Raw genomic sequence first — 25,834 nt, forward strand, 5'->3', positions numbered from 1 at the left:
GAGGACTGATGTCAAATCAATCCCCAGGGGCCTGATGCTGCAAACACATCGGCTTTATGGTCTGGATTTAGTGGGACTGGTCACAAAAGAGACAAGACATGCCCAAGTGTTGGCAAGACCAGAGCGGTAGCTCAACAGCTTCAAATGGGACAGTCAAATGTCTACTTGGTGGCTGATGAAGACACAAGAGCAGCTGATAAAGGGAAGTTTTTGCAGGGATCTCTCCTAAAGCACCGTAAAACCAACAGTGTTTGAAGCTGCTTGTTCCTGATGCTGCAAAGCCTGGCCACGGACAGCTGTAGACAGTAATTGGGTGGAAAATGGCAATTTCATGTAGTAGTGCTCTTCAAGGCTACAAACTATTTTGGTCTGTCTTGACAGAAAACAAAAGAACTCAAAGGCATTTTCATCATCAAACAGTCAAGTACCGATCTTTAGATCCAGAGAATTTCCTTTTTCTTCTTTTCCTATTCCCTTACTTCTGGGGCTGAAATTCTTTCCTAGCAAAGATGCCAAATTGGGGCAGTTTTTCAGACTTTTGCAATGGAGGGGTAGGAGTGGAGTGCTCTCCCAATTAAAATGTTGTTGTCAGATTTTCTATACCTCTTGCTCTTGGTAAAGATTCTACAGTTTCCAGAGCTGCCTAAAATGTCCTACTTGAGCTGGAGAAAACTGAGATCCAGTCCTGATAACAACCCACAATATATAGAAATGAAAATGTTGTGAGCCTTTTCTTTTTCTATATTAAATTCTTGGGAAAGAAACAGGTTTTAAGTGATGCCAAGGAAATGTAATTGCACTGTCAGAACACAGCACAGTAAAATAATAGATTGAAAACCAGCAAGTTACGTATGTCTTCATCTGTGGAATGTAAGCATGATTCAGAGCCAAGAAAAAAAAGATACTTCATCAGATTCTCATTTTAGAAGAGTTGGCTTTTCTTCTTTCAAATAGTCATCCATAAAGCAGAAACTAAATAACTTATTACACGTGTGGATAAAATAGTGAACTTCATTCTTAGTGATCTTAATGTATTCCTCCTACTGCTTCTCTCCTTGCAGATTTAAGTCTGACTCGGGACTGTGCACCTCTCTCTTTTGTGCGGTGACAGCCCTTCGCATTTGTGGACAAAGCTGAGCCTCCGTGTCCCGGGCAGCTCGCCAAGCAGCGCGTCACCTCCAGCAGAGCCAGCGCTGGGCCTTGCGTGGTCACCGCAGCCCTCCGAGTGCCCCGGGAGATGTTTCGGTCTTCTGCAGCATCTTTGTTTGTGAAAGAATATTCCTGTGCTTTCCGTGGAAAAGAAGTGTTTGCCAGTAGGTACTCTGCTCATCCAAGTCTGTCGAACAGACTTCAGCCATCCAGAGTAGCATCCTTGGGAATGCTCTCTACCTTTTCTTAATTTGCTTGCTTGCTATCCCATTTCTTATGGGAGAAGGACCAAAAAAAAAAACCCATTTACTTGGCCCCAGCTTAAAAAGATGGGTATATATGTACATATCTCTTCTTTTACAAAGTTGCTAGAAATCTGCCTTGCAAAGCAACCAACACCCAGCCCTACTAGTGCACCATATCCAACACGTGAGCTCCCAGTAACCATGGAATAGTTGGTATAAGACCTCTTCACATCACCAGATGATAACTAAAGACTCAGCTCTGGCTCACCGGGGAGCAGGGGCTGGGTCTCCACCCTTGTGCTCCCAGGTGACCCTTGTCCTGGGGGTCTGTGAGCACCTTCACCAGGACAGGGGGCTGATAACAGTAACTGGAACATTTGTAGGTAACCATCAAACATGAAAAAGAATTACTTTGTCACCTCTCTTTTATCCTATATTACCTCCAACAGCATGAGGACCAAATATTCCCTAGCAAAGCCAAGTTTTCCCAGTTGCCCATCCTGTCTAATGCTTTAAATTATTGTTGGTATTGCTTCTCATTAGAAAATACTTCTTAGTGGCGGAAGTGGCCCCAGTGAAGTCCTTGGGTGACACAGCCTGTCATGGGCAGGAGCCTGGTCCCCAAGGCCACCACCACCACCATGATGCTCTTGTCCTGCCTGGGAACTCCTCAGCTGTGGTTTTCTTCATGGCTGACCTTATGGTATGGCTTTGGGCTTGACAGCTAAGCAATGTCCCTTCAGTAGCATTTGCTGGAATTCATTTCTCCGTGGCCTCCGAAGTATTTCAGCGTGCAATGTGCCTGCCATTCCCTCTGTTGGCTTCTCTGGGAGCAGAAAATCAGGATGTTCCTTCAAAGTCAAAGTCAACGGCTCAAGTCAAAGTCAACAGTTCAAGTCAAAGCCAATGGTTAAGGACAATGGTTATCAGTGATGCGGCCGGCTGCCTTGCAGGAGCAGTAACCCAAATCCTTCCCATCAGAGATCGATCCCTATATGAAGGACCTGCCCAAAGTGTCCTTGACAAGCACAGGACAGCCTGTGCTGAGCAGTGCTTACACCACATTGATTTCACTTGCTCCCAAACCAAACCAAAGCCTCTCTCAAGCTGAAAGAATCATATACATCTCAAAGCCGTCCCTGCCTGTCAATCAGTTTAATTGCACATATTCTTCTGTGGCTAAGACAACAAAATTATCTTTGGGGTGCTCAAGATTTACTAATAATCTGCTAATCAACGAGCTGAAACACTGTCCCGGGCTGCCGGGAGCTGTTTGTCCATCTTGGTTTGGCTGGGAGCGCGGTGGCAATCGCTGCTTGTTACTCCGACACGGTGGCACACGTCACGAACAGCGAGGGTTGCCATGGCAATATCCTTTTCATACAGAATTGCAGCACTGAAAAGACACTTAAATTCTCATGTAACTGGCAAGAGCATAAGTTTAGTGCTTTTTCTGACAGCTCTACCTAGCACTGCTGCAGTCTGGGTATTTTTTAAAGTACGTTAATTAGCACTTAAATATATATCTTTTTCCTTAAAGAATGGGAAGTGGGTTTTAAAAATTTTATTTCTTTGATTCTTCTACTTTCTTCCCCCTAAGCTTTTGCCATCAGGTTCCAATGAAAATTTTACTGCTCTATTTTTACCTACCGTCTTTAAAAGCAACAAAAAGCACCCCTCCCTCCTCCTTTTTTTTTTCTTCTTGTGTAGAACAGAAAAAAAGAAAGGAAGATAAATGGATCTTACATAAATGGAGCCAGGGAGGTAGGTAAGAGACATGGGTCCAACACTTCTGGCTTGGAAGGATGGGAAGGTGTCAGTAGAAAGGTTGTGTGGAGAGGAAAGGATGAAATGGCTTGGCCTGATCCATCCTGCATCGCCACTAGCTATTAATACCAGAAGAGCCTTGACTAATTAAAGAAGGGCTCTTCAAGATGCCTTTAGATGGAAAAAGGCTGCTGAGACCTCTGGCAAGACATGACATTGATTCACAATGGGTAAATTGGGTTCCCTACAGAAAAAGCAAACCCCCAAAATCCTGTACCCAGTAAAATCAGTGGGGAGTTTTGCAATGAACTCTACTGATTCCAGGCTATGGCTTTTACTGATATATTAATTATAGGTTTGGTTTTACAAATGGAGCTTCAAGGTGAAGAATTGTACTGAAAAATGACTGTATTTACAAAGGTTTTTATGGAGCATGTGTGTAAAAATTCTGGAGTTTTCCAGAGAGCTTACAGGAATGGAAAAGATCTTCACATCTGTAGGGCAGATGATATCACTGGAGTCTGCCTGGGATTAGATGGGTGAGAAGAACATGGAGAAAGGCTTGGTCTATGTGTTTCCTTAAAATGATCTCAAAGCTCATTATCTACAATGTCCAGAGCAGGGAGTGCTGGGAACGTGCCCTGGCTCCCCAGCCGTGCAAATCCCCCGCTCAGAGCTGGCCTAAGATTCTTCTGTTGTTGGTTTGAAGTCTGCTGCTGCCCTACAGCAAACATAAAACTCTCCATCTTCTGGGAGATATAACCATTTTTTGCACAACATTTTGCAGTTGACCTCTATTAGTCACAGCAGAACAGATATACAGAAATGTGTGTTTGTGAAAGCAGGAAAAAAAAATAACTCAGCTGCTCTGGAAAAGATGTCTGTCATCATTGGTGATGGAGGGAGGACCAGGAAAATGGCAACGATGGTGGTGACTGAGACACACACCTAAAGGCAAAATCCAAAGCAGCGACATGAGTTTAAAGGGGTGAGGGGGAGACAGAACAATGAGAAGCAAATTTTTAAATTAGGCTACTAAAAAATACAGGTTAAATGTTATTGATCAAATGTGTAATCAAAGAAAGACCTGAAACGAGTCTTTGGGATGGATCCAGGCTTAAGCTGATGGCTGCTGTGTAGGATGAGGAAAGCTCGTGGTTTGCAATCCCTTGGGGATCCATCCTGCCCCCTCTCGTGACACAGTCATCTGCATTCACAGGAGCAAGATCTCGCTGTTCCTTGGTGTTTCTGGAGCTCGTTCAGCCAACACCATGAAGCCACCACTTGGGTGCCTCCATGGACCTCCCTGGGAGCGCCCTCCATTCCCACCAGAGCAAGGAAAGCAGAGCTGTCCTGGGGTGACACACGGGTGCACAGTTAATCCAAAGTCTAAAAGGAAAAACGCTTTCCCATGTAATTCCAGCTCCAGGCTCGCCCAATCCATGCACTTTCCGTGGGACGCGTTGTGTCTCTAGTTTGCATCACTCCATCTTCTTGCTGCTCACTAAAATCTCTTCCAGGGAAAACAATGAACACTTACATGATCTGGAAGTCGGACACACTATGTAACATATGGTGGTAGGCTTTAGGTTGGTATCTTCTTCTCCTGCTTTTCAGCATCCCCTCTTTGGAGCCTGCCCATGGGACACTGATGGTGGGATGGCCCCTGGGATGGACCAGAGCAGCTGACTGGTCAAAACCACACACAACCATGTAGGCAAAAATATCCCCTCTCCCATGAGAATGTATTTGATACAGAGGTTTCCCCAGGGCATATGAAATGCAATAAATAAGAATTGCACAGGCAAGGATTGGGGAGGAAAGCTCTTTCTGAGCTTTCTTCATGATTCTCATCTCAGATAAGGTTACTGAAGACCGATACAGGAGAAAGGCAAAACTGCTGGAAAGCAAATGTTGTTGAATATGCAGACAGGACCATATAGAGGGAGTTTCAACTGGCGCTGGTGGTCGCAGAGTCGCTTGGAAGACTGTGCACAAATCTCAGAAATGCCCATGTGTGAAGATGGGTGGTGCTTCTCAAGCCCTGTTCATGATTGGAAAAAGATGGCTACCCCACAGTCTTGTGTTCATGAAGCAAAAATAGAAATTTTGTATGACGCTGGCGAATTCTCCTCTTTTTGTTACTCTGAAAATACTGTACAAGGATTCTCTAGCTCCCCTCTAATGCCGTCAACTCAAAGGCATGGTCATAAGGGAAAAAAAACCAAAGTGACGCTGAAGTACATTAATTAAAACAAACAGAACTTGCTTGTGGCAATGCTACGATCAACTTCTGGGAATGCGGGCCCGGCGGAGAGCTACGCGGAATAGTCAGTGGACCCTCGGTTAAAAGACAGCCCCGCTGCAATAAGTCACGAGGCTGCGCCTCAAACTGCAATACAGGCTGCTGGATGAAAGTTCCTTCCGAGTTACCATTGCTGTTTTAAGCAATAATTCGGGACTCCTGTATGTTTTTTTTTTATTGCATTAGGAAACAAAACCTTTAAAGCATTAAGACAGCCCTTTGATGTCCCTGCCAAAAAGGATGTAGTTGATTCACAAGACACGTTACGCTGCCGGCCTCAGGCTCCTTGTCGAATGGTGCGTTGCCTGCCTGCCTCTGTCCCTTTGCCGTGTGAGAGCCGGGTCGGGGGAAGCTCACCCGGTGGCATGCGCATGCATGGTCAGTTTGGGTCACAGTGTCATGGTGAAAAGGCTACTCCATGCCGCTCCGCAGGATCTGGTTGGCCGCGATCAACATCACGCTTATAATAAAGGCCATGGCGAAGGCGCAGATAAGGCTCTTCCGTACACAGGTCTGTCTGTTCTGCTTCTGGGCGTGCACTGTGGGGAAGACACGTGAGAGGTGAGATACTCGGTCAAAGTAATGTTTTTGCTTTCCACCAGGATCAGCTGAGCTCAGAAACCCTCCTTTTGTGCTGATTATTAGAATCACAGAATCATTTTGGTTGGAAAAGACCCTCCAGGTAACTGAGTCCAACCATAACCCACCCCTGGCACTGCCCCATGTCCTGAGAACCTCATGTCCGTCTGTCCAACCCTCCAGGGATGGTGACTCCAGCACTGCCCTGGGCAGCCTGTTCCAATGCCCCACAGCCCTTTGGGGAAGAAATTGTTCCCACATCCAACCTCACCCTCCCCTGGCGCAACTTGAGGCCGTTTCCTCTGCTCCTGGCGCTTGTTCCTGGGGAGCAGAGCCCGACCCCCCTGGCTCCAAGCTCCTTTCAGGCAGTTCAGGGATCAGAAGGTCTCCCCTCAGCTCCTGTTCTCCAGCTGAACCTCCAGATCCCTCAGCCGCTCCATCACACTTGTGCTCCAGCCCCTCACCAGCTCCGTTCCCTTCTCTCAACTCGCTCCAGCACCCCAAGGCCTTTCTTGGCGTGAGGGGCCCAAAACTGCCCCCAGGATTCACGGTTTGGCCTCCCCAGGTCCCAGCACAGGGATGGTCACTGCTCTGTCCTGCTGGCCTCACTGTTCTTGATGCACCTTGGTATAACCCTGCAGTCCACCCCTCAGAGATCCCCTGTGCCTGCCAAGAGTTCCCTCTCCCACAAAGTCCTTTTTCTCTCAGCTTGGATTTTAAACCTTTCAAGTGCTTGTGTTTTGGTTTATCTGTGTATTTCTTTTAAGCTCTTTAAGAAGTTCTCTCTAAAGTTCTTTAATCATAAATATTGGTCTTCTGTGAAGCCCTGAGACTCATCTAGGTCAACTGGGAATGAGCAGAGATTCAAGATGTGCTCCCTGACAGCACTTGAAAAGACACTGTGATAGTTCCCATGAGTATGCACGGTACGTTAGTCATTTTTCCAAACTGTCTTTAGGTTTTCTGTGCCTAAGCAAAATCAGGCTTATTAAGAACCTTTTCAAATGAATGCTTGCAGAATAATTGTCAAAAGAGGTGAGAGTAATTTGCGGCAGTTAAAATGCAGACGGAGTTGGGATTTTTAGGGTTTGATTTATTTTATTTAATTTTATTTTTTTTAAAGTTCATCAACGAGGATTCATGCTGTGACTTGCTAAAGCCAGTTTGTGTCTCTGTTTTAGCCTCCCTACCTACGAATATCAGAACAATATGGGGTATTTGGGTACTGTGAAGATTAATCTGTTTGCAAAGACCTTGAGGATCCCCCAAGATAATCACAGAGAGCCAGAAGATCCTCACGCACAGGATGGATAGTTCTGGCCTGGCGCTATGAGCAGTAACTCACGGCCTTGTTTTGGCCTGAGCAGGGATGTACCCGTCCCTTTTATCTCAGGGATGGACTTGTGACTATGGGAGACTTTCAAAAGGTTGACAAGAAGCTCAGAATTACAATAAACCTAAAATGTGACCAAGAAAAGGCTCCAAGGGCCCATGTTTGGAAAAGTCATAGAATCATAAATGTCCTGAGTTGGAAGGAACCACCAGGATCATGGAGTCCAACTGCTGTCCCTGCACAGGACACCCCACAGGTCACCCCGTGTGTCTGAGGACGTTGTCCAGTCTCTTCTTGAACACTGTCAGGTTGGGGCCGTGACACCTCCCTGGGGAGCCTGTTCAGTGTCCAGCACCTCTGGGGAAGAACCTTTTCCTCATGTCCCACTGCCCCTCCCTGGCACATCTGCTGCCGTTCCCTGGGCTTTGTCACTGTCACAGAGCAGAGCTCACCCTGCCCCTCCTGCTCCTGCTGAGGAACCTGCAGCCCATGAGCTCTGCCCTCAGGCTGCTCTGCTCCAGCTGAACAAACCCAGGGACTGCAGCCGCTCCTCGCTCAGGGAAGTATTTTTAGAACATATGGAATAAAACCTTGTTCTGATCCAGGCTTGAACATCGATGCACAGAGCGAGGGGAGCATTGGCTGCTGCATTTGGAACACTTGCTTCATCCCTCCTCACCTCCTCTGGCCAGGCTTTAGTGGTGCCTGTGTCCCAATCCCAGCTCCCACGCAATGTCCCAGCATCAGCCCAGTGCCGGAGGCACCAGGAGTCCTTGTTAGGCGGCACTTTGAGCTGGACTGCTCAGAGCCGGGGAGCACTGCACCACCAGCGCCCCGAGGGACTCGTGTATTCTGTGCAGATAATGAAATCCCCGAACAGCAGCTCTCCTAAATAACCTGCTCTCCTTGCACTGCTCTATTCCTCGGTTCCTTCGCTTGCTTTTATAATGCACACAATCAATACTGTGGTTCCTTGGGTCTGTGCATGATGCCCTGGAACTTTGAAAAGCTTGTTAAATCACAGCTTCAGTTATTTCTTTCTGTATTTTTTCTATTATTCCTATGCTTTGCAAACACTCCCAGCCAGCAGCCCAAGCAGTGACGGAGCCATCGCAGTCGGCATCGCCCTTCAGTGAGGGGCGCTGGTGGTGACGACGGTGACTGGGAGCAGCAGTTGGAGACTGGCCAAGGGCTTTTGTCAGGCCAACTCTCTTGTTCAAATGAGGAGAGTGAAGAATGTTCAGCGCTCCTTACAGAACTGTTCCTGAGGTGAACAATTTCTTTAGTCTTCTGTTAGACCATCAAAACCGAGTTTTAAAGCAGCAGAATACAGGTAAGTCATTGTCTTCTTTTTTTTTTTACTGACTGAAGGTGCATCGAATAAGCAACCTATGAAATAACTTCAGAAGAAAGGGGAAAGGTCTGTGCTGAAATGTAGAGATGTTACAGATCCAGAGAGACCCACTTGGTACTGGTTTGAGCTCAGCAGGAATTGCTCCAGCAAGAAGACCAGCATTACAGTTCCTCTGCTCCTTTGCAATCCATAGGGAGACAAAGAAGCTGAAATTACTTATTTTTTCACTGCGAACAAGACTACATGCTGCCCTCTTAAACATGAAGAACCTTTCGCCCTTGCTGCTAACTGGTGAGCTTTGGCTCTCAGTTCTCTTCTTTCTCCAGAGTCAGAGATCCCTTGAGTGTGGCGTCTGTGCTTTCCCTGTTGGTTTCCATAGCTGGTGTTGTCTCAGGGCTGGATGCTCAAGCTGGTTTGGATTTGTCTGCCAGCAGGAGTTTTGAACACCCGTGGGATGTGCAGGAGTTTGGACATGAGCTGGTTCCTGAACTTGGCCAGAGCCTGAAGCTCATGTTGAGATGCCCCAGCCTCTTCTTAGGAGGGAGACACCCTCCCAGGCGATCCAATGTAAGGAAGAAAAGCCAAATCGGACTGGGTCATCCTTCATCTTCTCAGCATGCAGAGAACATGCTGCTGAGGAGGACCAGGACATGGGGCTAATGGGTCCGGCCCATTCCGGGGTCATGGTCACGATGTCCACGGTGGCTTTGGTCAGTGTATGTGCTGCAAGCCTTCTTGCCTGTAGAAAAAGTCTTGCTAACATGAACAGCTACAGTGTATTTATACCAGCTTCTGTCACAGCCCTGCCAAAGGTGAGTGATATTTGCTTTCTCTGGCTAGCTGGAGTTATTTTGGGTTTAAGAGGTCAGTTGTTCATTTACGAGCCCTCAGCTGAGGAATGGATGCTGCTGGTGCTTGCTGGGGGGAGCAGGGAGGGGAGATGCAGCAGCTCTCGTACATCCAGTTAATTTGAGTGTCAGGGCTGAGGATTAAATACCTGTGACAGCACGGGTCACTGTAACCAGCTAGCACTTGTTTGCCACGAGTTCAATGTCATAAATGTTTGGATAAAGGGAACTGCCAGACAAATGATTTTTGTACTACAAATTTTTGCTAGTACAATGTCACTGCAAATTGTTGTCATTTTCTTGTGTCTCTTCTCATAAAAACACACACTCTTCTTGGGTCTCAGCCTTGTTCTCCTGCCCTGAGCATTAATAAAAATTGAAATAAAGGCTAAAGACATAACTGTGTCTTCCTTTGGGTCATATATTTTATTGGCAGGGCTGGTGTGGGCAGCTTCAACTGAGGAGTTGGGCATTTTCATCACTTTGCTCTTCATCAAGAATAAGGCAAATGAAAACCCCTAGAAATGCGTAGGAGGGAAAGTTGTAATATAAGCCCAGAGCTGACATCTCGCAAACGGCTTTCATGTTCAGAGCGAACTGAACAATATCCCGGACTTGTCTTTGACAATGAATATTATATTGGATTTAAAGCGTGTGTGCGGTTGTGTGTGTGTTCATATGAGTGTGGGAGGAAGAGATAAGGTATCTTGTCCATGTTGACATAGTAAAAATATTACAAAGCTGTGAAGACCTTATTATGACAAGAAGCCAAGATGGCAGAATTGTGACAATGATAGAAATTTGTCCGTCTTTGTACCGGTGGCGACGTTCAGCTCCTGGCTGGGCTGAGCCAGGGAGTCCCGGGTCTGGGGAAGGGTTTGGGGGCGTCTCTTCGATAGCGAGTTGACAGTGAGCAGAGCTCCCCCAGTCCAGCAAGTTTCTACTCAAAGTATCTGCTGTGTCTCTTCCCTCAGGAGCCATTTCCAAATCTCAGTGAAAACCATCAGGGCTCATCCTGGCTGCATTCCTATCCATAATTAAAGGCACTTCCATGGGGTGGATATAATGTACATTAAATATAGATGTGAGCCTCTAAGCTAGTCCCTTTAGGCTACCTTTACAGTTGGAAGAAATAGATGCTTTTTAAGGTGCAATTCATCTGATCCCAAGGTAACACCTAAAATAAGCTTGAGGTATTATACCCCAAGAGCATCTCCTTCACTCCTCTAATTAAGAAGTGAGTAAAAGGTGGCTGACGTTACATGGAGACACCGCTGTACAGCCATTTAAAGCCAGGATGAGGCACTGTCCAACATTCATGAAAACTTAGTGCCATTGGTCCATGCCATAAGGCCCTTTAATTCCTGCTTTTGAGCCCTGTGGGGATCTCAGTGTTTAGGAAAAGAGAGCACCGAGGCACAAATAGGACATCCAGGCAATGGCACGTCCAGCCCAGAGAGCTGCAGGGACACAACCTGCTCTGAGCTGCCTTTCCTGGGAGAAATGCTCATGTCAGAGCTGCTGTGGACCAGAACCATCCCCTTCCTCTGGGACCTGGAGCAAAACTTTGCAGCTTTGTTGACAGCATTCGGTTGATCTTTATTCTCCGGTGGATTTGTGCGTGTATGTGTGTATTCCTAACAACATCTAAAAAAAGGGTCTGTTTTGCTTCTAGGTTCTGCCTAGCACCAGCAATGCCAACATCCCACGAGAAAAGCTGTTCTTGCTGTACTTTTGGAAGCTGGGACTTCCAAAATGAGATGCTGAGCATTTAGGTTTTCGGACCCTTATTTTTGCTCCTGGGATAGTTCACCCGAGCACCGAAGCAGCCTGCACGGCTCTTGCCGCGGTGACAGCTGGCACATGTCCCCACTGAATCAGCAAGTCAGTGGGGACTAACAGCTCCACTCATGTAAGCAAGTGTCTCTTCCTCCTTGTCACTCTCCAGGAGGAACAAAATAAAAAATGTTTGGCTTGATTTGAAGGGTTTTTGCCACTTGCCTCCCTCCTGCAGGCTTTTTAAAATTCAGCTGTGCTCTTCTACATCTTTTCTGCAGGATTTAGCAAAGAGTGAGTGTGCTGGATACAGCTTCTGAATCCCATTAATTAGCCAGGCTAAGAGTTGCACTAATATTTTTATGCTTTTCCTTGTTTTAAAGACGCTTCAGTTTTTATTCCTGGTGCCCTTTCAGAGGCTATTTGACCCCTCAGAGCACCAGGATTTCCCCCAAACGGGCTGTGTGAAGTGGTATTGCTGTAGGTGGGAAAGCTGTCCCAAGGTGACGTGCACAAACCCTGAGATTCTCTGTAGGTACCTCCCTGGACTCTTCTGCACTTGAAACGATTTGTATCAGTTTAGTTGTTCCAACCAGCAATGCTTTGGAGCAGCACAACTTCCCCTGGCCAGGAAAATCCTTCTCACAAGGTGACTTAAAATGAGGTGTTCCCTGGGATCCCAGAGCAGAAAACCATTTCTGGTTGTGGAAAGCCAAGAGAAAACTGGTCGAGCCTGATACAGCTTGCTAGAGCAGGACCCAGTGCCAATGAAGTCTTGCCATGCTAGGCTGAGAGAGTGATGCTATTTCTGTAGGGAAATTCAGTCTGCCCTAGACACCCACCTCAGCATGGGCTGCACATCCCTCTGCCCCATTCCCACCAGAGAAAGGACCCACTAGTTCATCCCCCTGCCTCAAATAGGATCAGCTTTACTTAGAACACATGGAAGGAGCCTAATGGCAACTCTGGAGCTCTCTAAGTGTGTCATCGCTATGCACTTCCAAGTATTTTCTCCTGATTGCTGTGCTTTGAAGAACATGGTCTTCAAATACAGGATTAACAGATGAAATGTTGCACGTAGATGAGGTTCTCAGGGACATTGTTTAGAGGTGGACTTGGAGGGGTTAAACAGATGGAGATGAGGTTCTCAGGGACATGGAGCAGTGCTAGAGTTAGGTTATGCTTGGACTTGATGATCTTAAGGCTTTTTTCCAACCAAAACAATTCTATGATTCTGTAAGTCCATGCCAGCTCCGTGCTTGCCCATTGCATGTCACGGATCAGACTGAGTTTTACAGACGAAGCAGGAAGAGAATAATTGTACAGAAACCCAGAAACTTTCTCCCTTACCTTCAAACTCTGTTTGACAGTTGCCAGAGTTTTCATTTAAACTCTCCTCTTCATTGATAATGATGTTCTCGATATCCTTCATCGTCAAGTGGTCCCGGAAGGCATGGTAGAGGATGTGTTTCAGCTCTTCCAATGTTATCCTCTGCATGTCGAACTGTGGGAAGAGAACCGGGTTAGACTCAGCTGCTGGGAACATCATGGTACTCGGAGGAAGAAGGGTTTTTTTCAGCCTCGTTTCAATACCTCAATATACCTCTGCAAATTTTGCTCTTTTGGGTTCATTTAGCACTAACAGTGTAAATGTGCAAATGGATGTTGCTAGAGCTCTTGCCAACTTAATGCCAGTAGAGCAATGGAGAAACACAGCCCTGTGCTGGGGATGGTGTCCCTGGTGGGAGATGCAGTGATCCAGCATCAGTCTTGCTCATCCCAACAGAGACAAAACCCCGAGCGACTCCCCGGGTAACTCTTACACCTCACCCTGTGCCACAACCTTGAATCTGCCCCTTTTTTCCTTCCAGCTCCCCGGCTGTGCTTGTGTGGAGAGCACAAGCAGAGAACGTTTCCCTCTTGGCTGACTTCTGCTGTAGATCCAGGGGGTAAAAGTTGTTCTTACACATACCAGATCTTAAAACCAGATGATTCCTGCAGAATATGTAGAAACGAACACTTTGCAGCAGAGAAACTTGGCACATGTGTAAAGTTTGTGATAATACTATCTGCTAATGGTGAGACCAGTCTCTGTGAGCCATCGGTGCGGTCAATAAATGAAGGAAATGCTCTGAGACACCCTGAGTCCTGCCCTATGCTGCAGATGATCACCCTGTGAACAGCACCTTAAACTCAGGCCTTACAGCCCAAAGCACGGGCTTGCCTGTGGCAAACAGCGAGCACCAGGACTTGTACACCCCCTTCTAAACTATTTACCTTCGGGAAGCCTCAGAAAAACCAAACATCTCTGGCTTAACACTGTAGCAGAGAAAAGGTGATGCAAACCTGTGCTTGCTTCTGCAATTAAGAACGTGGCAATAGCGTGTGGTCAGATCGCACGGCTGGCAGTTCGGAAATGGTCCAGCAGGACATTCCCTCTCCTTCCCCCCCGAGCTGATAAGGATTGGACAAACCTTATTAATTCTGAGTAGCTCGGTGTGTTATCTAAGGTCGTCTTCCCTGATCAGTGCTGTGCCAAGACGCAAAATCATTCATCCTCAAAGTAGTTAATTAAGAAAAATAAGTGCACTTTGGTTAAATGCAGACCCTGAAATATTTATGTGTATCTGTGTGTGTATTAGCAGATTAGCACATATATATATATATATATACATATATATTTATCCACCTATCCTTACAAGCACTGATTTCTACAATTCTATTTATTTATTTCCTGCAACAATCAAACATCCGGTGCAGAAAATCTGCAGGTAGTTGAACAGCAGGGGCAAGAGGCAAAGTTCTTGTTTTTGCCCCAGATGGGTTCTCTGAAGAGCAAGTCTGGTGGGGTTGGTGGTTTTGCTGCTGTTCTCATTCCCCAGGGATTCAATGTTCATGCCGCCCAGCTAAAAATAGCGAGCGCACAATTGTCACCAGTGGCTCCTTGTTGCACAGTTCAAAGCTGGATTGCAAATCCCCTCGGTATTTAGTCACAAATTTCCAGCCTGCTTTGTTGTGCATGAGAAAAATCTCACCACCCGTACTCTGCTTTCTTTCATGTTAAAAGAGCAAGTAAAATGGAGCAGCTGTGTACTTCGCAACCAACAGGATTACGGAAAGCGTTTCTCTTGGCAACTGCAGGTGTGGAAATGGGGGTTAATTCGTGAGGTTGCCTTGCAGCGGTGTGGGAAGGTGTTAGCAGAGGTTTGCTGAGCACCTCGAGGCCGCCCAGGGTTTGCAGGCCTCCCGGTGGGCTCCACGCCATGCTGCCCGCACACAGCGCTGTGGAGGGAACAGCAATGGTTTCTGCCCTACCACCCGCTCCTGCATTCCTTTGGGGTCTTTTTCCTGGGGAAACTTGAACTTGAAGTTGGGCCCCAGCATCTTCCCAAGTCCTCTCATGTGCCAAACCCATAATTTCATCCTAGTGATCATGTCAATGGGGGCGGCTTGTTTGCGTGTGGTTACCCCAGCCCATCACATCAGGGTGTGATGTTCAACCTGTGGGGGACTTTTCTTCCCGTTCTTGGCCCAGGGACAGTTCTCTGAGGCCAACACAAACTCTTTTTTCTGCAGCTTATGGGTTTGTTTTTACCCCCTTCAGGGAACAGTCTTTCCAGAAGCTGTCTAAAACCTGTTGTCACCCATCACCCGGGGGGTGGTCACCCCCGTGGTGCTTCCCAGAGCAGCATCTCTGAGACATGCTCTTCACTTGCGTCCTTTTTGAGGATGCCTGCAGAGATGATTGATTGGATGTTAGGAAAAAATTCTTCCTGGAAAGGGCTGTTGGCCATTGGAACAGGCTGCCCAGGGCAGTGGTGGAGTCACCATCCCTGGAGGGGTTTAAAAGGCGTTTAGATTAGGTTCTTAGGGACATGGTTTAGTGCTGGAGTTAGGTTGTTGTTGGACTCGATGATCCTAAGAGGCTCTTCCAACCAAAATTATTCTATGATTCTATGTGTCAGCCTCCTTAAGACTGACTTAAAATGCTGACAGACTTTACATGGGCAGATTAGCTGAGGGTGCGGGATGTCCAGTATGATGAACGCATTCTGTCCTCATGGAGAGTCAAAGAGAATTGACTCCTTCAGGATCTGCTTGACTATGTCCCAAGGTGACTGTGTTGGAAGAACAGCTCCGGGTCAGCCCCCTGCTTCTTCATGTCTGCTACAGGTGTGAAAATTCACCTCAGGACACACCATTGTCTATGTTGACATGTGCTGCTCCTTTCCTCTCACTCCTACAAGTCTTTGTGGCTCTCCCTCAATACCAGTATTGCCACTACTAAGCTCTTGCAGAGCCTATTGTTATGCTACCTGGTGCTTTGCTTCAAGCTACCTGGATTACCAAACAACCATGGTTATCGCCTAATCTTAACAACATAGAAACAGTCATGACTTGTGGGTTTTTGGGTCTTCCTGTACTAGTTGATCTGTCTAGTGGGAAAGAATTGTTGTTGACAAATACGTATCTGTTGCTGTGTCTCTAGCTCTTGATTTTAAGCTTTGTGCTAATATAGGGAGAAAAAATTGGTTTTTTATTGTCGTTTTGCCTTTTAAGTAGAGAAACCTTCTCAAATGGGATTAAAAATCACCCTTGTTGGCTCATGTACTATTTGCCCTTCAGCAAGTATATGGTCCTTGCTCCTGTTTTGCTCTCCACTTGCATGCAGGAGGTATGTACGCCCTCATTTAGATACATATCAGCACAGGAGTTTGTCCAGAATAGGCTCAGTCTTGGTGCAGCCAGACACAAGACTTCGCATTAGGCTTGGGCTCCCAGGTAATTTCTTCCATTATCATTTCTCTCCAATCTGGCAGTTTCCCTGATTCACTTTTCAATTACTCCAGCTTTTTATTGTTGCAGCGACAGTAACCAGGGAGCAACTCGTAACTTTTATTGGCTCTACTGAGAGGAAAACTGTGGCTGTTGCAAGCTGAAAACTTTCTATAGGATTTATAATTAGAAGAAATCAATGATGCTGCTTCTGAACGGGTGCTCTTGGAATAGACTGTAAGCAGTGATACAGAAACAAACTGTGCCCAGTGCTGAGGCCCAGTTTGTTTCTATGTTATGTAGTAAGTGATGTGAATTACAATCTGTATGTGTACAGGTATGTTGGCTTCTACGGAGAGCACCAGGAATTGTCCACTGCAGTTTCTGATGGACCTCAGGAACTGAGTTGGGGCATGTTGGCCCAAGAGATACCTGGAAGGGAGGTGGACTTGATCCCATCCAGTCTGTAGCTTCCTGACTCCTTGATTTAAATTTCCTGCTGTGGATGAAAGCAGAGTCCCTCCCAGTTCCTCCAGTCTCCCTACCTGCAATTTCCAAAGCTGGCAGCTGCCACGGTTGCAAAGCACTGGTTACACCACCGGCACCTTTAGATACTTCTGTGTCCTACCTGCCATGCTCTCCTTCTGCTCTGTGCAGGGGAATGGGAAGAGATTGCCTCCTTGAAGAGTTAAATGCTGAAATATTACTTATGATAATTTTGTTTAATATCAGCTCTGCTTTAAAAAAAAGAAAAAGAGTGGGAGGCTCCTCTCTCGAATCCTAAGGTGGCCTTGGGGTGCAGATGGGGTGATCCCAGGCTGCGTCCCTGCAGCAATATGAGTGGGGCTGTTCTGTTGACCTGCAAGAGCTGTTGAAGCCGCATGAACAAAAATGCTCCTCTCGACAGGAGGCGGGACTGGCTCCTCTGGAGTGATGGTTTTAGCCAGGAGAGCACTTGCATACTTATTTTTCCTAAACCTGCTGCACACAGGTTGCCCACAACAGCCATCTAAAAAGGTCCTCTTGGGCTGTTGAGGCCTCCAAGTGATCCTCGTGATGTGCTGTCCCACACTAAGGGGGGACACCAACAGCAGCAGGAGAGCAGCCTCTTGCCTCATGGTTTTGAAAAACCCTATCTGCAAACCCCAAAGCCTAATCAGAGAATTATAGAATCATTTTGGTTGGAAAAGACCATTAAGATCATCAAGTCCAACCACAACCCACCCCTGGCACTGCCCCATGTCCCTGAGAACCTCATGTCCGTCTGTCCAGCCCTCCAGGGCTGGTGACTCCAGCACTGCCCTGGGCAGCCTGTTCCAATGCCCCACAGCCCTTTGGGGAAGAAATTGTTCCCCAGATCCAACCTCAACCTCCCCTGGCGCAACTTGAGGCCATTTCCTCTGCTTCTGGTGCTTGTTCCTGGGGAGCAGAGCCCGACCCCCCTGGCTCCAAGCTCCTTTCAGGCAGTTCAGAGATCCCCTCAGATCAGGTCTCCCCTCAACTCCTGTTCTCCAGCTGAACCCCCCAGGTCCCTCATACATTTCTTGTTTGGGGTAGCCCTTGATAATCACTGAATAATAAGATAATGCCTTTGGTTTAGTCTCAGACCTACTGTGTGGATGTCCTGAATGCCTGTAAGGCAAATGCAAACTGTCTGTGCCCACACCCACAGCCGACTGCCACAAAGGGGGACGTGGCCCCCAAAATACTGGGACTCTTTGCAGATCAGCTGGGCTCTGTGCTGTGCTAACCACCGGCACGGCGGTTCTGGGCAGCTCTGTGAGCGCTCGCAACAGACTGTACAGCTGTTCTTCAAGCCAGACGGGCTTTCAGCTCATAAACTACTGATCTGGGACTTTTCTATAGGACCAACATTTCGTGTCGGTCGTATATTAAAGCACACAGCCCCAGTGCACTCCATGCAGAATCTAATGTATTCCCCTGTCTGCCTGGGGGCTGGATGAATGGCCATTTTGTACTGACTGTACCGCCCAGATAAGCTCAGTGACGGATATTTTATAACGAGAAGAAAACAGAAGAAAACAGTGTATGCTGGAGAAGCCAGGGGCAGGGAGAACATGCAAAAAGAGAGCGAGATCCCGCAGGAGAAGCTGTTTGCAGATGGGATCTGCTGGGCTGTGAAGGCTGATGGATTCATACCGGTGCCTGAAAGGCAGCAAGTAGTACCCTTTTAATCCAGAGCACCGGGGCAGTTCCCCACTGTAAAAGCTCCTGGATGAGCTTTTATATGTATTTTTATATATATATGTAAAAGTAATGTCTTACTATATATATATAAAATAAAGTGTAAAGTGTGTGTGTGTTTATAAATATATAAGGAACATATGAAATATGAAATATTTTCTAAATATCCAGACACAGCAAAAATAATTTCTTCTACCCGCCCCCCGTTGCTGCCCCACACATCCACTGAACACGTCCACCTCGAGGAGGCCACCAAGGGTCACTATGGGCAACAAGCCTGGTGAGCAGGAGCAAAACTGGGGTGCCAGCCCCGGTCCCACTGCCTGCCCCAGTCACATCATCCGCATCTGCATCCCCACCTGAACTGATGCACAACCAGGGACTAGTTCAGGTTTGGACAGCTTGGCATTTTCCCTTGCAGAAAATAACATTTCATCTTTAAAAAAAACCCACGACTCAGTCCAATGCTAAATATAGTGAAAAAGAACACCTTTGGCTTGCACATTGGGATTGGACATGAGTCCCTTACTCCATCCTGCTGCTTGCAGGCTGCACTGACAGCTCAGAACCATCTAGTGCTGTGACATACATGGCCCTTTCCCCGGGCATTTACACCTGATCACTGACATAAGGCAAACAAACAATACTGAAATTCATTTGCAAGGCAAAATCCCTGCAGAGGCTCATATCCAGCCTGAGCCCCCTGCAGCCCCTCCTGCCCTGGCCAGAAGCATTGCGCTGATTTGTTCTGGTACTGAGGATGCTTCAAATAGCATTTTCTAAATACTGGTGCTGCTACTTCTCATTTCTTAGAATCATAGAACAGAATCATAGAATTGTTTTGGCTGGTAAAGACTTTTAAGCCTGACCATTAACCTACCACTGCCAAGTCCACCTCTAAACGATGTCCTTAAGAACCTCATCCACATGAAACATTTCATCTGCTAATCCCATGTTTGAAGACCATGTTCTTCAAAGCACAGCAGTCAGGAGAAAATACTTGGAAATACATAAAATATAAAAAGATAACTTAGTAACTAGTAAATAATACAAGATTACTGTAGAAACTGAAGTATTCTGCTCTACTATTTCTATCCAGAATACTGAAGGCTAAAATGATTACCATGTTTTAGCACTGGCACAGAACTGCAATGCAAAGTATACAACCAGGGACAGAAAGCTGTTCTGCAAGAGTTAGAAAAGGTTTTATAAAATCTTTAGGCACAACTCTTTGCAATCTTTTAAAAGCCATCAGAATGTTACAAAGCAATAATGATTATACATTTACTACTTCCCCACCCCTATTGCTACATGGTGTTTATTCAGAGAGTTAAGCAAAGCTCTTTTAATGCTGTTTTCCTGGCTTTTCCCTGCGCACCCTGTTATCTGATTGTAGCTGCTGTCACCTGAGCCTCAGAGTTACTCAGCAAATAACATTTGACATCACTAACTGAGATGGTATTGGCTTTGTTTGCCATGTCCCCACCTGTACCCAGGGTGGGTTCAGAGCATCCCTTAAACCTTGTGGGATTCCTGGGACATGAGCTGGTGCACCCAGCGTGTTTTTAAATGAACCCATAAACCCACTGGTGTTTGTGCCTGGTGATGGAAAACACTGCTGATGGTCTGTAAAGAAATCATCCTGCTTAGTCCTGGCTGTACGAGAACATCATTCCATCTGCTGGATCTCAGCACCTCGTGAGGGTTTTTTATTAGACATGGACTTAAATGCCCTGGGGTGATATTTTAAGCTGGGGAGTGGGCCAGTGCTTTGCCTCTGCACTGATCTCCTTGCTTCACAGACGGGATATAATGGTTATTAAACTGGGCTAAGAGAAATAGGCCCCTTGATAGGTAAATCGCAGTAACACCTCCACAGAAAACACAGCAGCAATATTAATCCTGGGCCCATTCAATTAACTTTAAATAGCTTAACTAAAACATGGAGAAGTGTTGTGGGTTTCTTTTTTCTTTTTTAAATTAGAGAATGCTCTCAGGCTGAAGTACAAATTAACAAGCTCTAACAATTTCTTTTGCCTAGTTTTCCTAGTTTTAAAGCTCCCAGGCCTCGACAACAGGCTCCCGGTCTGATCCCAATCAAAGCGCATGCATAAATAGGTCTGCAACGTCTTGACCTTCAACGCAAGGCCTGTGGGAGCCTCTTGGAGGAGCAAACTCATAAGATTTAATTAGGGCTACAGCTAGGAGTTCCTATTTCATGGCCAGTGCCTTCAGCCTACCCCGCAGATATGGAGTTTCTAATGGATTAATCTCCCCAGTGTAAATCATCAATGGGATGAGGGGAAATGTGCTCTGGGCTGGTGATGCTTGTGTGTCCTGCTGCGGGCAACAGATTTTGGGCAATCCTGTTCCTCATTCAATTAATGAAAGTGCAACAAGCGGGTTTTGTGGCAGGGCACTGTGTGGGGTGTGCCAAACCCCCATGTTTTGCAAGAATAATAGGGACCTCCATTCTTTGCCGCACGAGATGCTCCTCCATCAGGAGAAGGGCAGAGGTGTCTGCACCCTGGGGAGACGTGCTGGGACCCTTGGGGACAGCGGGTTCTGTGTTGGGTATGACATATTTATGTCTTGATCCCGGCATGCACCCAGCAGGGATCTGAGGGGACTTTGATCTGCGTTAGGTGCTCCAGAGCTCAAGCTTGTGCCATACGAGGTGCCAACAGAGCACAGGCCATTGCTTTTCGACAATAACCATCAACCTGACACCCAGCAAGCACAGAAGGATTATGGAGTGAGGGAAAGCCAATGTATAGCAAAAATAACCTGTCCTGGCTGTTTCACAAAACAGATTGGGCTAAACTCACCGCACTTCCCCCCATTTCTCACGCACTGCCTGGAGGAGCGATCTTTGAGCCGCTTCTGAATTAGATCAGGTAGCAGAAACCCAAGTGAACTAAATGAAACGGCCCTGCTGCCACATGTCTCCTGAAAGCCTTTAGTCAAAGGAAACCCATTGTTTTACTTAGTTAAAAATGTTTCAAGAATGCTGGGAGAAGTGGATTAGAAGGTGAGACATGTTCCTGAAAGGCATAAAGGACACTAATAATTACTAAAAGCTTTACCAGGGAGATTGAGCACTACTGTGCAAGACTTGAGGCATCCTTGACACAGCAGATGATGGCTAACAAAAAATAATACTAACAAAACAGCAAACAGACTGCTGTGTAGCACCAGGCAAAGCTGAGATAGATGGAGACCAGCTTGTCAGGCTGCTCCGTTTAGCCAAATGACATTTGTTTTTTAGGTTGTCCTCCTTGTTTCATAGCTCATGCTAATCGGCTGACAATGCTCTGTGCTGCAGTGGCCACAGAATAAATGGTGCTTTATGGGTTGGATTTGCTCCAAAGTGATGACCACCAAATATAAAGAGACGACAACTGGAAAAAATGGTTGTGAAATGCAGCAGCAGCTGTGGGGGTTACACAGGCCGTGCACCTCCAGGCTCCATTGCAGCATATTTTACTGGTGGAGAGAGCAGAGGGTCATTTATTCAGGTTAATGTGGTTACACAGTACTAAAGAAAATCCAGCTTGTAGGAAACGTGAGTTCACACTCGCTCCTGCATGAGCTCTGCTGGCATAAAACTCATGAGTTCTGCTGTTCCCGATGTGCTCACATCGTTAGGGATGCGGATAAAGGTTCCCCATCAGATCCCCGGGAGCCTTTCACAAGCTGTGCTTCAGCATTTGGTCTGGTTGGTCCCCCAGAGATACCCCCGAACCCAGCTGGGCTGTGCTATGAAGCCAAAATGATGCTTCTGAGATAATGAACAGCAGTGCAGAACAGAAAGCAAAGCAGCATCAACTTTATTTGATCCTCTAGTGTTCGCATTTTTGGGCAGCAGCACAGAAAAGGCGCAGCAGAACATCATAGAATTACAGAATCATTTTGGTTGGAACAGACCCTTAAGATCATCCAGTCCAACCATAACCCACCCCTGGCACTGCCCCATGTCCTGAGAACCTCATGTCCATCTGTCCAACCCTCCAGGGATGGTGACTCCAGCACTGCCCTGGGCAGCCTGTTCCAATGCCCCACAGCCCTTTGGGGAAGAAATTGTTCCCAGATCCAACCTCACCCTCCCCTGGCGCAGCCTGAGGCTGTTTCCTCTGCTCCTGGCGCTTGTTCCTGGGGAGCAGAGCCCGACCCCCCTGGCTCCAAGCTCCTTTCAGGCAGTTCAGAGATCAGAAGGTCTCCCTCAGCTCCTGTTCTCCAGTTGAACCCCCAGATCCCTCAGCCCCTCCCGTCACACTTGTACCCTATTAAAAGGCAAGCTGGGCAGATTTTAACCCCACCTAACCCCTGCATGCAGGTTGAGGAGACACAGGGTGTTTCCTTGCAGACATCCCTCAGCTCTCAGAACTGTCCTTGCTGTGTTTGCAGCTCTGGAGACGATTCAGGACACAACTAGAGATGAGGGCAGAGGACACTTGTGCACCTTGGCTGCAGCTGGAGAAGCCAGGTCATGCAATAGTGTCCTGGGGACAGCACCCTGCCCCTGCTGTCTTTGGTAATATTTATTCAAGGATCAAATGCCCAGCATCAGTGACAAACACGAGAAGACATCCTACACTAACAAAACGGATACAGTTCTCCGCTGGGTTGAAATGGGATTATTTACGCCAGGTTGACTATAGTCACATCCTGTGCAGAGTCTCCCTAAAGATAAATGAACAGCTTGCACAGTCATAGGAGAGAGAAGAAAAAAATACCATAGTCCAACACCGAACCACAGCAGCACACAAGAAAACAGCTCAGAAATGGGCAACTTCGTCCTAAACGGGTCACAGGAAAAATGGAAGAGACCGTTATTGAAGAGAATATATAGTGAAATATAGGACCTTGTTTGGGGACACAACGGTATTTTAGTACTTTTTAGTACCTCTCATCCCTTGGTGTGTCATTAAAACAGAGCAGGGAGGATTTTCTCATCCTGCCATGTGTTCTCTGCTCAATTTGGGCCAAAACGAAAATGTCTGCAAAGGCTATGGGATCTGAGAAAATAAAAAAATAGAAGCCAAATGCAATCAGTAAAAACATCTGATTCTGGTAATTATGGTACAATCCTTGGGCTTTCATTTTGACCTCTATTATTTCACACTGGGTTTGTTACTATATTTTAGTAACTGAAAGTTGTCGTGACCTCAGGACTGGGACTTTCTCATTTGGAAGGCATTTAATATTAAGAAAGCAATTTTCTTTCACAGTGAGAAATTCACAGAAAGCACGAGAAATCCATCCGTGCTGGTAGAAGTTATGATTTTTCAAACTGGCACTTTCCATTTAAAATGCCCGTAGTCATCGACATTATTAATAGGGCCCAGGAGGTGATGGACGGGTTGTCCGTGTCTCGAGATGGAACTGGTTGCACCAGTCTGTCCCAGTAAGCTGGGGGTCCCCAGCAGCTGCCCAGTCAAGGCACACAAAAAACCTGTTTCTTCGTATTTTCACAACCTTGCAGAAGCTGTAGTTCCTCTGAAGTCATCACATCTGCTCTCCAAAGCCCACGGCTCACATTATCACACATTAGCCAAGAGCATCGGTGACAATGAAGCTCCCCACTTGGCTGGTGCCTGTCATGGATCTTTCCTGACTAATCTAAAGCCCTGAAGAAAGCTGGTGAATACCGAATTCAGCTGGAGATGGAAATACATAACAAAAATCCCTCCACTTGTGCACTTCAGTTTAATAATTCAAGGGCAGATCATATGAGAAATTGGTGTCTGTGCACCGAGGCTCAGAATATATGAAGAAAGGACGCAAGTGATTTTAATACTTTCTGATTTGTTTCTTTCTGTCACATTGCGCTAGGATGTGGATCTGTCTTTTATTTTATTTGCATTTTGAAATGATTTTTATATAACATTTTGCTCTCTATGTAATGACCGTTGTTTGAAAACAAGATTAATATAACTGAAAACCGCCAGGTAGAAAGTTCAATTAAAGCCCAGAGTAACTGCTAAGTTACTCTGTTGCTAGGAGTACACGATTTTTTCCTTGCATTGGTAAAAACAAGGTGATCAATTGTGAAGTCCCCTCCAGCAATTCGCGTGGCATTTGCTAGCTCCTGCCAGCTATCAGTACAGCCAAGCACAGAGGGAAGAAAATACAAATCAGCTGTCACAGCGAAAAAATAAAATTCAGGAAAGTCATTTCAATGCATGACTCAGAGTCTGCGACAAGGAGGGGGCACAGAGCACCCGCACCTCGAAACTGGGAAAAATGAGCATCTTCGCTGGTACCTGCTGCCAGGCTGCAGAAAAGCTCAGGAGAGCACAGGGACCAGCAGCAGGTGTAGAGCTCAGCTCTGGGCTCCGGTGACAGGAAACACAGCGCAGGAGGGGGCACATCGGTGTGAGGTGAAATGGAGTCAGAGCAGCACATCGGGGGATAAACTCAGGTTTGGGACACGAAAGGATGATGTGTTTTGGTGATGGATTTACAAGCTCTGCATCTGCAACTGCCTGAAAGGAGGTTGGATGTGGGGAACAATTTCTTCCCCAAAGGGCTGTGGGGCATTGGAACAGGCTGCCCAGGGCAGTGCTGGAGTCACCATCCCTGGAGGGTTGGACAGACGGACATGAGGTTCTCAGGACATGGGGCAGTGCCAGGGTGGGTTATGGTTGGACTTGATGATCTTGAGGGTGTCTTCCAACCAAAATGATTCTGTGATTCTATGATCAGACACGCTGTTTGTTTGGAGCCCATTGGGAATCACAGAATCATTTCAGTTGGAAGAGACCCTCAGGACCATCGAGTCCAACCATAACCCACCCCTGGCACTGTCCCATGTCCCTGAGAACCTCATCTAAACACCTTTTAAACCCCTCCAGGGATGGTGACTCCACCACTGCCCTGGGCAGCCTGTTCCAATGCTTCACACTCTTTCTGTGAACTATTTTTTCCTAATATCCAATCTGAACCTTCCCTGGTGCAACTTGAGGCCATTTCCTCTCGTCCTGTCACCTGCACCTCTTCATCTCATAAGCTACACAACAGGTCCCTGAGACAGGTCTTTACTTGGGTGGTACACCATAATCATTCCTCGAAGCAGAGGACATATGGGATGTACTGGTTCAGCATATATTCCTCCATTAGCTTGTCTGAACGGCTTAATTGTTAGATTGCTCTATGCCATATCACAAAACATAAATGCCTTTGGATGCTTCAGGGTATCTTTTAAGGAAAATGAGTCTCTCAGCAGACATTGAAGCAAAAGGGAGTTGAACAAGAGGGCTGGAGGACTAATACAGACTTCCTGCACAACCTGGGCTTGCTCCAGTCTCTGTGAAGCCCCTGAGGTGTATGCTTTGTGCAAGCACCTCACAAATGACCCTCAGTGATGTCTCTTCTTTAGCCGCTGTGGGTGCTGATGGGGATTCAAGGACTGTCACTAATGACCCAGGAGGTTCAGCCAAATCACAGCCCTGAGCTCCCCATCTTGCAATGCGCAGTCACGTCACGGGAGAGAGG

General features: G+C 46.8%; 1 protein-coding gene across 1 annotated transcript in view; it reads right to left on the bottom strand.

Annotated features, from left to right (window-relative positions):
* Positions 1-5,877: 5,877 nt before the first annotated feature.
* The window catches only part of CALN1 (calneuron 1), a gene marked incomplete at both ends in the record, with an annotated part of 134,104 nt that continues 114,147 nt past the window's right edge, over positions 5,878-25,834 (bottom strand). Inside the window, 2 exons of the mRNA XM_080357186.1 lie at positions 5,878-6,005; positions 12,707-12,860. Of these exons, the coding sequence (XP_080213312.1) occupies positions 5,878-6,005; positions 12,707-12,860 (282 nt within the window). The remainder of the gene's footprint in view (positions 6,006-12,706; positions 12,861-25,834) is intronic.

The sequence above is a fragment of the Nesoenas mayeri genome, assembly GCF_963082525.1.
Source record: "Nesoenas mayeri genome assembly, chromosome: 20".
NCBI classification, from domain to species: domain Eukaryota; kingdom Metazoa; phylum Chordata; class Aves; order Columbiformes; family Columbidae; genus Nesoenas; species Nesoenas mayeri.